The 13,411-nt window shown below is 44.9% G+C and overlaps 1 protein-coding gene across 2 annotated transcripts in view; it reads left to right on the top strand.

Moving 5' to 3' along the window:
* Positions 1 to 13,411, top strand: part of DNAH7 (dynein axonemal heavy chain 7) — a 1,158,398-nt gene that overhangs the window by 507,334 nt on the left and 637,653 nt on the right. For both annotated transcript variants that reach the window (XM_069225862.1, XM_069225863.1), the window contains one exon: positions 9,029 to 9,250. In XM_069225862.1, the coding sequence (XP_069081963.1) occupies positions 9,029 to 9,250 (222 nt within the window). The remainder of the gene's footprint in view (positions 1 to 9,028; positions 9,251 to 13,411) is intronic.

Raw genomic sequence — 13,411 nt, forward strand, 5'->3', positions numbered from 1 at the left:
GGACCCTTAAGCATTGTCCAGGAGGGATTGGAGAAAGCTCCAAAGACACCCCCTCAGGATGTGGTCAGCTATATGTTGGCCCTCCGCAACCAGATGACCCGCTTCTGGAAAGAAGCCCAAGATAACCTTGAGGCCAGTCAAGAGGTGATGAAACAATGGTATGACCAGAAGGCCACCCTGGTAGAGTTTCAACCTGGAGACAAAGTGTGGGTAATGGAGCCAGTAGAGCCCAGAGCTCTCCAGGACCGCTGGTCTGGCCCATTTGAAATAAAGGAGCGGAAAGGGGAGGCCACTTACCTAGTGGACCTCAAAACCCCTAGGAATCCCCTAAGGGTGCTCCATGTGAACCGACTAAAAGCTCATTATGAGAGGTCGGAGATCAACATGCTTCTGGTCACAGATGAAGGAACGGAAGAGGAGAGTGAACCTCTCCCCGACCTCCTCTCTGCCCAAGAAGGTGATGGGTCAGTAAGCGGGGTCATTCTGTCTGACTCCCTGACTCTAAATCAGAAAGGAGACTGTTATGAGCTGTTGGAGCAGTTCTCCCCCCTGTTCTCCCTTACTCCTGGGCTGACCCACCTCTGTGTTCATGATATTGACACCGGTGACAGTCTCCCTGTGAAAAACAAAATTTACAGGTTGTCGGATAAGGTGAAGGCCAGCATCAAGGAGGAGGTCTCCAAGATGTTGACTCTAGGGGTCATTGAGAAATCCAGTAGTCCCTGGGCCAGCCCAGTGGTATTGGTCCCTAAGGCTACTACCCCAGGTGCGAAGCCAGAACTCCGGTTCTGTGTGGACTACCGGGGTCTCAACTCAGTCACACGGACTGATGCTCACCCCATCCCCCGAGCTGATGAGCTTGTGGACAGGCTAGGCGCTGCCAAGTTCCTGAGTACGTTTGATCTTACTTCAGGGTACTGGCAGATCGGCCTAACTGAGGGGGCCAAGGAAAGATCCGCATTTTCAACCCCGGATGGCCATTACCAGTTCCGGGTGATGCCGTTTGGGTTGAAAAATGCCCCCGCTACCTTCCAACGGTTGGTTAACGGGGTCCTAGCTGGCAAGGATGCCTTCTGTGCAGCCTACCTGGATGACATAGCTGTCTACAGTTCCAGCTGGGAGGAACACCTGCTTCACCTCAAGGAGGTGCTTCAGGCCCTGCAACAGGCAGGCCTGACCATCAAGGCCAGTAAGTGCCAGATTGGGCAGGGTTCCGTGGTGTACTTGGGACACCTAGTGGGTGGTGGCAAGGTGCAGCCACTCCAGGCCAAGATTGAAACTATCAAGGCCTGGCAACCACCCCGAACACAGACGGAGGTGAGAGCCTTTCTAGGCCTCACAGGATACTACCGCCGATTTGTCAAGGGCTATGGTACCATTGCAACACCCTTGACAGAACTCACTTCCAAGAAGCAACCTAGGTTGGTGAATTGGACAGAGGCTTGTCAGAAAGCCTTTGACGCCCTGAAGGAAGCCATGTGCACGGCCCCCGTGCTCAAGGCCCCTGACTACTCCCAGGAATTTATCGTGCAGACAGACGCTTCAGAGCATGGCATAGGGGCAGTTCTAGCACAGCTAAATGAGGAGGGCAGAGATCAACCGGTAGTCTTTATTAGCAGAAGACTATTACCACGGGAACAGAGGTGGAGTGCTATTGAAAGAGAAGCTTTTGCTGTGGTCTGGGCACTGAAGAAGCTGAGACCCTACCTGTTTGGGACTCACTTCCTAGTTCAGACAGACCACAGGCCCCTCAGATGGCTCATGCAGATGAGGGGTGAGAATCCAAAACTCTTGAGGTGGTCCATTTCCCTACAGGGGATGGACTTTACGGTGGAACATCGCCCAGGGGTTGACCACGCCAATGCTGATGGTCTCTCCAGGTACTTCCGCCTTAGCGATGAGAGCTCCCAAGAGGTCGGGTAGCTCTCCCCACTTTCAGCTGGGGGGGACACATGTTAGACCTGACAGCCTTAGGGTAGTCACCCCTAACTTTTTGCCTGCCTCCCTCCACTTTGTGGATACTGTTTTTGCTGGTTTTTAGACTCTGCGCACTTTACCACTGCTAACCAGTGCTAAAGTGCATATGCTCTCTCTCTGTAAACATGGTAACTTTGGATCATACCTGATTGAACTATTTAATCTACTTATAAGTCCCCAGTAATGTGCACTCCAGGTGCCTAGGGCCTATAGATTAAAGGCTACTAGTGGACCTGTAGCACGGATTGTGCCACCCACTTAAGTAGCCCCTTTTCCTTGTCTCAGGCCTACCATTGCTAGGCCTGTGTGGGCAGTTTCACTGCCACCTCGACTTGGCATTTAAAAGTACCTGCCAAGCATAGAGCTCCCCTTTTTCTACATATAAGTCACCCTTAATGTGTGCCCTGGGTATCCCCTAGAGCAGGGTGCTGTGTAGGTAAAAGGCAGGACATGTACCTGTGTAGTTATATGTCCTGGTAGTGTAAAAAACCCTCAATTCGTTTTTGCACTGCTGTGAGACCTGCTCCCTTCATAGGCTAACATTGGGGCTGCCCTCATACACTATTGAAGTGGCAGCTGCTGATCTGAAAGGAGCAGGGAGGTCATATTTAGTATGGCCAGAATGGTAATACAAAATCCTACTGACTGGTGAAGTCGGATTTAATATTACTATTCTAGAAATGCCACTTTTAGAAAGTGAGCATTTCTTTGCACTTAAATCCTTCTGTGCCTTACAATCCACGTCTGACTAGGTTTAGTTGACAGCTCCTTGTGCATTCACTCAGACACACCCCAAACACAGGGTACTCAGCCTCACTTGCATACATCTGCATTTTGAATGGGTCTTCCTGGGCTGGGAGGGTGGAGGGCCTACCCTCACACAAAGGACTGCCACACCCCCTACTGCGACCCTGGCAGACAGGATTGAACTGAAAGGGGACCTGGTGCACTTCTTAGCCACTCTTTGAAGTCTCCCCCACTTCAAAGGCACATTTGGGTATAAAACAGGGCCTCTGCCCTACCTCATCAGACACTTGCTGGAGAAGAAACCGGAACCAGAAACTACATCCTGCCAAGAAGAACTGCCTGGCTGCTCAAAGGACTCACCTGTCTGCTTTCTACAAAGGACTGCTGTCTTGCTGTTGCCCTGCTGCCTTGCTGAACTCTTGTCTGGCTGTGAAAGTGCTCTCCAAGGGCTTGGATAGAGCTTGCCTCCTGTTCCTTGAAGTCTCAGGACCAAAAAGACTTCTTCCTTTCACTTGGACGCTCCGTGCGCCGAAAATTTCGACGCACAGCTTGTTTCGCGGCGAGAAAAACGCCGCACACCGACGCTGATCGACGCGACGCCCTCGGGACGATCGAGACTTCGACGCACAACCTCGCAAGGACAAAGCCGCCCGACTTTCCCGGAGAAATCGACGCGACGCCTACCGTGAGTGCGAAACTTTGACGCACGGCCTCGCAAGGACAACGCCGCCCGACTTCCAAGGAGAAATCGACGCGACGCCTGCCGTGAGACCAAACTTTCGACGCACGGCCTCGCAAGGACAACGCCGCCCGACTTCCAAGGAGAAATCGACGCGACGCCTACCGTGAGATCGAAACTTCGACGCGCAGCCCCGCAGAACGACGCGCAGCCGGAAAACAAGCAGGAGAATCCACGCACAGACCCGGGACATCTGGTAATCCCCGCGATCCACAAAAAGAGACTGTCTGCGCGCCGGAAAACGACGCCCGACTTCCCCGCGTGGAAAAGAACGACGCAAGTCTTTGTGTGCTGAGGAGAAATCGACGCACACACCCCTTTTTCCACGCATCCCTTTTCCTGTGGCCCTCTGAGGAGATTTTCCACCAGAAACCAGGTACTTTGTGCTTGAAAGACACTGTATTGCATTCTAAAGACTTAAGACACTTTATATCACTTTCCTGTGATAGTTCTACAATTTTCCATTGCATCTTTATTCTTTTTGACCTACAATTATCCTGATAAATATTATATATTTTTCTAAACACTGTGTGGTGTATTTTTGTGGTGTTATATGGTGGTATTGTATGACTTATTGCACAAATACTTTACACATTGCCTTCTAAGTTAAACCTGACTGCTCGTGCCAAGCTACCAGAGGGTGGGCACAGGATAATCTTGGATAGTGTGTGACTTACCCTGACTAGAGTGAGGGCTTTTGCTTGGACAGAGGGTAACCTGACTGCCAACCAAAAACCAAGCATAAAGTGCCAACTTGGAACATCTGTTGCACTTGACCTGTATAAATCCAAGAGTTCGGGCTGCCTGTGATGGAGCGCAGATTGGAAACAGGGACCAGCGTTGGCCCGCTTCAAACAGTACCTTGTGAGGAGAGTAAGTTGACGTCGAAGACCCAACACATGGATCAGTTGAGGAGATGTGTCTGCGCTGATCTGCACAGTCTGAAATGTGTCGTTATCTAACTCCTTTCTGATGAAGGTGATGCGTCATGGTGGAGCCGCGCTGCCGGCAATGCAATATCTTCATCCTTGGTGGCAGCGGGGAAGCAGCGATATATCAGTTCTGACTGGCACAACAAATGACGATGCATAGGTTTTATAATTGAAACACTTTATACCCACTTCCAAGGGCGCAGGACAGGATTGGCACCTCTTAGCTGGACAAGAGTTGCAGCAAGCAAAGTCCAGGTGCTGTTGCAAGGTGAACAGAATTCTTTGATCTCCCTGGGACTTCAGAACAGGAGGCAGGATAGCAAGCCCTTGGAGTCACTTTCGTGTTGGATTCAGGTGATGATGGTCCAGTCCTTCTCACCCACGCAAGGGAGCAGCAGGCAGTAGGTCAGCACAGCAAAGCAGGAGTCCAGCGGAGTAGCAGCTCAGCAGAGTGGCAGTCCTAGTAGCAGCACAGCAGTCCTTCTTCCTGGCAGAGCATCCACAGGTCCAGAAGTGTACTGATTTGGTGGTGTCAGAGGTCCATTACTTATACCCAGTTGTGCCTTTGAAGTGGGGGAGACAACAAAGAAGGGTCTTTGATATGCACAGAGGCCCTCCTTTCCTACCCTGGCTCCAGAGTCGCCCCAGGGGGTTATGTAGCTCTTTGTATGTGGCGGAACACTGCCCTTTCAGATTTATCAGCCTATCCTGCCCAGGACGGCGCATCAGGATGTAGATGGCTTATCAATCACACCTAAGCTCCGTTTGTGTGCGGCTGTCTAGAGGGAATGCACAAGCCCAACTGTCACCCCACCCCAGACATGTATTGAAGACAGGCAGTAGGCACCAAACGGTAAAGTACTAAAAGTGGCATTTTCAGAACTGCAATTTAAAATTAAACTTAACCTTAAGCTGTGATTTTAGATTGTGAGTCTAGAGACACCAAACTTGGCAAACTGATCTCTTCCAGATTGTGATTTACACTTATAAAATGTATTTAGGTAATCCCAATGTTAACCTAATTGAGAGATAGGCCTTGAAGTACTGAAAAAACGAATTTGGGAGTTTCTCACTACCAGGGCGTGTAAAATTTAAAAGTATGTGTCAGGCCTTTTACATGCATTGCACCCTGCCCTGTGATTCATATAGGGCCTACCTTATGTATAAAAAAGGAAGGTTTAGGCCTGGCAAGAGGTTAATCTTGCCAGGTCGAAGTGGCAGCGTAAACTGCATAGACAGGCTTTGCAATGGCAGGCCTGAGCCATGGTTAGGGGGCTACGTAAGTGGGAGGCACAATCAGTGCTGCAGGTCCACAAGTAGCATTTAATATGCAGGCCCTGGGCACATGTAATGCACTTTACTAGGGACTTATAAGTAAATTGAATATGGCAATGTTACCATGTTAGGGGGAGAGAGCATAAGCACTTTAGCACTGGTTAGCAGTGGTTTAGTGCACAGAATCGTAAAGCTAGCAAAAACGAGCTCAGAAAATGGAGGGAGGCAGGCAAAAAGTTGGGTGAGGGGGGGACCACCCTAAGGCCGTCAGGTCAAACAGTGAGCTTTCAGATCAGCCTTTTCTGTTCTATGGGGTCTCCACATTGTGACCATCCTCTACTAATTCCTTAGTAAATGAGGATTACAAGTTGGTGTTGCTTTCTATTGTGTGCACAGTGTTGCTATGCAGTGTAAGGGCCTTCACAGAGGCTGACTGTTTACCTTTTCTGTTGCTTTTTGCTGTAAACTGGTACTAATCAGGTGAAACCTTTGCCCAATTAATGTTAACGTGTAAAATGACAAAATATTTAGGTAATAGTATCAGAAAATGTACTGCGTTTTGACACATAAATTGCTTTTTCAGGCCACTTAATTTAGTCAGCCTTATTGCATAACCTGGTCCTCTCCTGCTGCTTAATCCCATTGTCACTGATTATAATGTCATGCTGGTGTTTATCATACGTATTTTCAATAGTTCACCAATATTTTACATATGCCCTATATTTCTAGTAGTGTCGATTACCTATTTTGCTCATGATCAAGGTAGTAGATTCTGTATGCAAGTTTAATTGTTACAAATCTTTATGCGCTACAGGTCACCCCGTACCTCATAGTCATGAGAACCTCTTTCTCACACATTCCGGTGATACAAATCGGGCATTGTGCTGTAAGGGCCGTTCAGACCAATAAGAAAGATCTTCAAGGACATTGGCACTTGCTTCAGACAAGGTCTGCTACGGATCGTAGGCAGTGTAGACAGACCTTGGTTAACCGCAGCCCTGGCATTCAGGTGTGAAGGTTCTGTATTTAAACTCTCATAGTAGCACATTGCACAGATTAATGCTACTGAGTGGTAGGGTATTTATGAAGAAACATGTACCCCTTTATATAAAACCCACTGTTTTTTTATGCATATTTCATATTCCTTACAATTGTTCTACGTTTGAATTGTAGACGGATGGTGTATCTTAGAAGGCTTTTGTACACAAACCCTAATGATGGCTGTGTGTGGCAACGTGCGTTGTGTTCCTAACCCCACTCCCTCCATCCTGGCCAGGGCCCGTTTCTTTGTGCATGTTTTCCCAGCCGGCAAATCCGTCAGCGGAGTGGTCAGTCAAGACCTGTCCACCTATGTACAATGCAGCATTGAATCTCTGATTTTGCATTATAGCCTCTCCAAACGTGACTGTATGGAATTCCTCTGCAATATTTTTATAGGAATATAATTGGAAAAAGTAAGGTAATGGGAATATATATTTTTCATTTTCAAGCTTTTGGCAGTGTGCACACATGAATTAATATACATAACATGTGCATTCTCAGGGGCACATTTTCTTTTGCTTGGAACTCAAAAGCGCCGAAGGAAAATGCTCAAATAACTGAAAGGCGAAAATGGAGCCATTCGGGTTTGATGTACGTTGATAACCTTATTGATCTAGTTGCCTATTTGAATTCGCAGTACAATAAGCAATTATTTTCTTCCGTTTCTTCCTGTAATAATGTTTGAACCCCTTTATTCAATCTGATACACGTTGTGGTAGGCTCAGCCCTGGAAATAAAAGCGATTTACTTCGGTATCCCAAATATTCAGGGGCTGAGGGGTCAGCCGAAAGGGGGCATAAACACGAGAAGCAGAGTCAGGAGAAGCAGAGACTGGAAGCCATTTACATGCCCCAAAGAAACTGCCAACCAATACAGTGTGATAGTAAATCTGTTCTGGCCTATTTACTTGGTGACAAACATGTTAATATCATATGGGTTAAAGTACCTGCTACAAAGACATTTGTGTATCAAGCAACTTCCAGAGTATAAAGTGGTAACAACTTTGATGACTAAAGCACTTGTTGGGGAGATCTGTGTGCAACCTAGTCGCAGTGTGAACTTATAATTAAATAGCATAGAGGAGTTAGGTTTTGCCTGCTGCAAAATATAGCTTGTAACACGTATGTCTCACACTTCTGTTTTCATGTAGCTAGTTCAGTTGGTTGCTGCTTTTTTCAGAGGTCTTTGTGATGTCTGCAGGTCCAAGTTACGATCCTTGAAATATAGCTTAGTGAGTTAAGAACCAGCATCAAACAGCAGCACCCTGGCGAACTGCCCTTCATATATGTAGAACCTTTTTATTTTTGTCTCAATCGTTCAGTGCTCTGAGATGAATACATTCTAGCAGTGCTTGCATATCTTTTGGATACAGACCTTGGAAAAGTTGAAGACTAACGTTAAATCATATATCTGCTCTTAAGCACTTGGGAAGTGGCAAGATGGATGTCCTTGTTTCTTTAATGCCACTGATATCAGGGTTTTAAGCTCCAGATAGTCCGTCCCATCTAGCATGAAAACCGAACAAAAGGAGTGCTGAGGATCCTGTTGGAGAAGCACTTATGGTGACCCAAATTAGAGTTGAAAGTAGGAGACCTCCCTCACTCCGTCGAAGGTCCTACTTTTAAAGCAAAGTGTGTGGGTACTGCTGAATGTGTCCTTTTGTCAGCACATTTCACTGGGGCCATTCAGAGCAGAATCCAGCTCAATAAGAGCTGCTAGATCTGGAATATTGCTGAATCCCGCTCTTTACAGCACTGTGCATGATACAAGCCTGATCTTTCAACTGTGCGATCCTTAAGTTTGGTCCAGAAGGATCCGAGAGCAAGCAACGTTGTTAAGGGTTTAGAAATCAAATATTTTACCCATCACGGTGTCAAACACATACAAGTAAGTTTTATGTTGCTTGCTGATGTCCAAGAAACCTTCCTTTCCTAGGATGCTGCTGACGCTCTACTATTTCTTTAATGGAAGATATTGCTAGGGCAGGACACCATACTGTTGCAGTGACCAATGAAGCTACAGTAGCCTGGTACCATCCATTTATAGTTAATTCCATTTTCGGATCTGACCTGTGCTGCCAGTGGGTTATTCACTGTGGGTGACCAATCTCCAAGGGATAAATAATTTCTGGTAAGTGATTGTGACAACATACCTTCCAGCGTGTTCGGTGATCTCTACGTGGAGGACAATGTAACATGAGACAACACAATCTGAGCTAAATGTATATCTGACTTTATTTGGTGTGTTCAGCATTTGCAGTTCAAACGTTATGATGTTGCACAAAAAGGTGATGCGCTCTCTTTATTATCTATTGCAGGGTATTTTCATATTTTCCCTTACCTGGTCAGTTGGAGCTAGCTGCAGAGAGGATGACAGGCTCAGGTTTGACAAATTACTGAGAGAAATAGTTGCTGGACCACTCAGTGAGGAGACAAGAACGAAGTTTAAAATCCTTGACCCCGTTGATCCACCTGAAAAGTCCTTAACTGTCCCACTTCCAGAGGAATCCACAATGTATGATTACCGGTTCATCAAAGAGGTGAGTGCTGCGAAGGGCTGGATACAGAAGAATATTGTGCCTAGCTAGATTTCAGCAGCTTATTGTCCAATCTCTTGTTTTCACGTGAAAACATCCTGCTGTTTTCTGCAAGTGTGAGCTGTTCGTTGTGAAACCCCTCTAATTTTTCTGTAGCTGCAAAAAGTACGTATTACCAAAATAGTGCTGCTTCAAAGATAGAACACTGTCAGCGAAGCAGTTGAAAGGGCCATCTAGTGAAGCGAAAAGTACAGGACCCCATTTCTGCATCACTAACATTCACCAACAATAAGTATTTTAGATTGTTCTTTGATTATGGCAGCTTGGGTTTTGAGAGAATGAATTATATCTTTATTTGCGTGATTAATAAAAAACATTACAAAATAGGAGCTGTTCTGGGCTTTCTTCTCCTGCATCACCAAAAACGGTTATCTATGCTACATGCTGACCTTCAATTAAAAAAAGTTCGTTCATAAACATATATAATACATTTTACCCAGAGTTGCTTAGCAAACGTGTAGTGCCATGTTTGTGTATTATTTTCGGGGTTTAGTGTGACAACAGACTTCCTAAGCAGCTGCATATTGAGGCACTTTATAAGCTGGAATTGGAGGTGGCGATGTTCTGATATACTCTAAGCTTTCGAGAATGAGGAGACAGCAGTATTTGTTTATCGAGTACCAGCGCTTTCCCTTTGCCTCTTAGGACCTCATTACGAGTAGCCCCTTCATTTCAAAGGGCCCAGTAATCAGAGTTACCAGGCCCGTCGGAATTAGGAGTTGTTGTTCCACCTGAAGATATTGACGTTTTGCGCTGGGATAGTGATACACAAATAGAAATTGGCAGAGCAATTAACAATATCTGCATGTTAATACCAAAACTCATGTTATTCCTCCCCTCAGAAATTACCATGACTCCCAGTAGTTGTAAATCCAGGGAGGGAAATAACATTTTTAGAGTCCCGTGGTAATGACAGCATTAGTCTTGCACAACTTGCTTCCGCACGCTGAACATGTATGGCCTGATATACAGCACTCCATTATCAAAATCACCTAAAACGAGAGCTGCCTTCATTTATTGCTCCTCCTAGCAGAGTTTGCGCAGCTACCAGAGATTTACGAAGAAGATTGACTACTAAAGAGATTCCCAGGGAATTACGAAGAAGGGTGACTAGTAAAAAGATTTCTAGGGAAGAAACTTTGGGCCATATGCATGGACGTCCGTTCACCTAAATGCTAGGGGTAGCGGAAGTGACATCACACACAATTTCATCTTTACTTTCACTCACACACACCTGCTTACATATACACACATAATCTCTTTTACATAAACACACTCTCACCTGCCATCACTATATTAAATACACTATATTTTATACATTTAATTGTGTTTTTTACTTACCTCAGCTACCAAGGAGGGTCATATTCCAGCTAGTCCATTTTTTATTACGCTAATAGTGAATAATATATTATTATTCATTACTAGTGTATTAAAAAAATGGATTGAAAACAATGATGTGGAGCCACAAGCAACGTCCTTAAGGACGAGCTGCCCCTGTGTTCCTGCTACTGATTTTACCATCTCAGAGGCCCGGGGTCGCAAAGGTTGTAAGGGGCAAGTTGGGGGTCGCAGCTGCGACCCCTTGTGAGCCCTAACTGACGTCCGTGGCCAAATGTACAAAGCTTTTTTGAGGTCGCAAACTGGCTGAATCTGCCCATTTACGACTGGAAAACGCATTTTGGAATGTGCCAATGTCAAATTACGATTCCGTAATCTGTTGCCAAATCGTAATTTGGATTAGCGATTCAGTATTTGGAAGATGCATGTGTAGGGTGTCCCTTCCAACTACTGAACCGCAGTGGTATGTATTAATGTTTAGCGACCTAATTATGGTTGCAAAGAATTCCTTGTTTTTCACCAACTACTAAAAGGTTGTGGTAACCATTCGCCAATGGGAAAGGATTAGCTCGGGATCCCTCCCTTTTGAGAATAAAAACAAAATATTTTTTAAGAGCAGGCGGTTGCCGCACGGACCACACCTGCTCTTAAAAATTATACTTAAAAGTTTCACTTTCTATTTTTTAAATGCACCTTTAAAGAAAACGGACTGCATAAAAAAAAAATGCTTTATTCAAAAGCAGTCACAGGCATGGTGGCCTTCTGACCCCAGCAGGCCACCATCCCTGTGATGGCTATCATTCCCAATGGTGGCAAGCTGTGACCTACCTCATTAATATTCATGAAGTAGGTCGATTTGTGGCCCATTAGGAATCACAATTTATTGGATGTAAATGTTCTTACATTAGAAATTGTGATTTCCTAATGGCGAGTTGGTGAGAATTGTAGTTTGGAAATGGCAATTCTTGATTTTTGTACATATGGCCCGTTGTGCTTTTGTATGCTTTTTCTTGCTCGTCTGTTAATATGTCGAATCTTACACCAGAGCCCTGACGATTTGTATGTTCTGTTGCCATTTTGATTGGTGCTAATTTTTTCTTTAGGGAATGTTTGCGAATTTCAACCCCAAGTATTTATTTTAAGTAGTGGCACTCTGTCAGAGCTGAATGATTTACAGCAAAAAATGTTTTACTATATAAATAATGTACTTACCTTCGATCTCCCTTTGTCTTAACTGCGTCCAAAGGTGTTTAGTAACCTTAAAAGCACAATACTCAAAGTTAGGAATGTATCATTTTCCCCTGAGAATTACCACATCATAAATGAATCCTTTGCTTACGACATGGAATTTGATACGGCAATAGGTGTGCTTATTTGGACCACTTTGTCATTCAACATTTACACTGGTGAATTTTGTGATCATGTTGCATAGCTGTCTTAAATTATTTGATAGGGAGTTGGTTGGGGGAGTCGAGTTCCACATAGTGAACCTCACTCCAAGTTGCAGATTATTTGAAGTGCTATCAGAAACCATTCACTACATGAGAACTGCGGAACACTCTATATATTGCTCATAAATTGCTATGATACTGTCAGTAAATGCTAATAAATTAAGATCACCTGTTAAAGGAATTACACATGGAGACGTGTAACCGAAAGGGGTATTGATAATTGAATGCTTGGAAGAGACCCACTGGATGGCCAGGCATTGACGTCAATTCCCTGAAATGCCAGTGGTATCTGAAGTGACCACACACGCCCTTTGACCTCCACGTTCACTCACATACACACAAATTCACACTTTACATACACGCTTAAATAAACACACTCTCACAAGCAGGCACACATCATGCATTCAATTTTTTTTTTTTTTACTTACCTCAGCTGCCATGGAAGGGCATATTCCTACTAATTGTACTCAAGATTTATTACACTAATAGTGAATAATACAGTATTATATATTATATATACTCTTTAATATATTATTATTCACTATTAGTGTGATAACAATTGACAGAAAACAAAGAGAGTGGAGCCCCAACTGACGTTCGTGAGGACGAGCTGCCACTGTCTTTCTGGCACTATATTTGCCACCTCTAAGGCCATAAGTCACAAGGGCAGTGCCACAGGTAGCAAATGGCAAGCCAGGGGTGGCAACTGTGACCCCTGGCCACCCCTAAAAGGCGTCTATGTGGCAAGGGATTACTTTTTGTGCCCAGGAATCATAAAGAATTACACTTTGTCTCATTGGGGTTTATTACTTACGTTGGGGAAAGTTTAATTGTGAAATTAACCCTTCGTCTATCCTCTGTTTAGATGGAGCTCCTGGAGCACACCACTCGAGTGCTGTGCTACCCAATACTAGACAGTCCTAAATGTATAATCCTAAAGGATTCGAGATTACTCTAGAAAGTCTAAACAAGGCAGGGTTGTGATGGATCGCATGGTAAATGCAGCTAGTTTGCAGATTACATGCAACAGGAACAATAGTTGTAGCACCTATGACTAGTTGCAGCACCTATGACTAATTCATGGGCTAACAAGTCTTGGAATGTCCTGTCTTTGTAACTTTTTACATGCTAAATTAACATTTTAGCAATACATGGTTGTTGGCCTTTCAATGGATGACAATTCCTGGGGTGCGTGAGATCAAAATGGGCCTTTTGAACTAGAATTCTTGTAGCGAGGGGTCAATCTGTGCAGTTATTAGTACAAAGAAGAACCTAAATCTTGAAACTAATAGATTGAAGGTAGTATGAACAGGGT

The sequence above is a fragment of the Pleurodeles waltl genome, chromosome 3_1 (assembly GCF_031143425.1).
Source record: "Pleurodeles waltl isolate 20211129_DDA chromosome 3_1, aPleWal1.hap1.20221129, whole genome shotgun sequence".
In the NCBI taxonomy this organism is placed as follows: Eukaryota; Metazoa; Chordata; class Amphibia; order Caudata; family Salamandridae; genus Pleurodeles; species Pleurodeles waltl.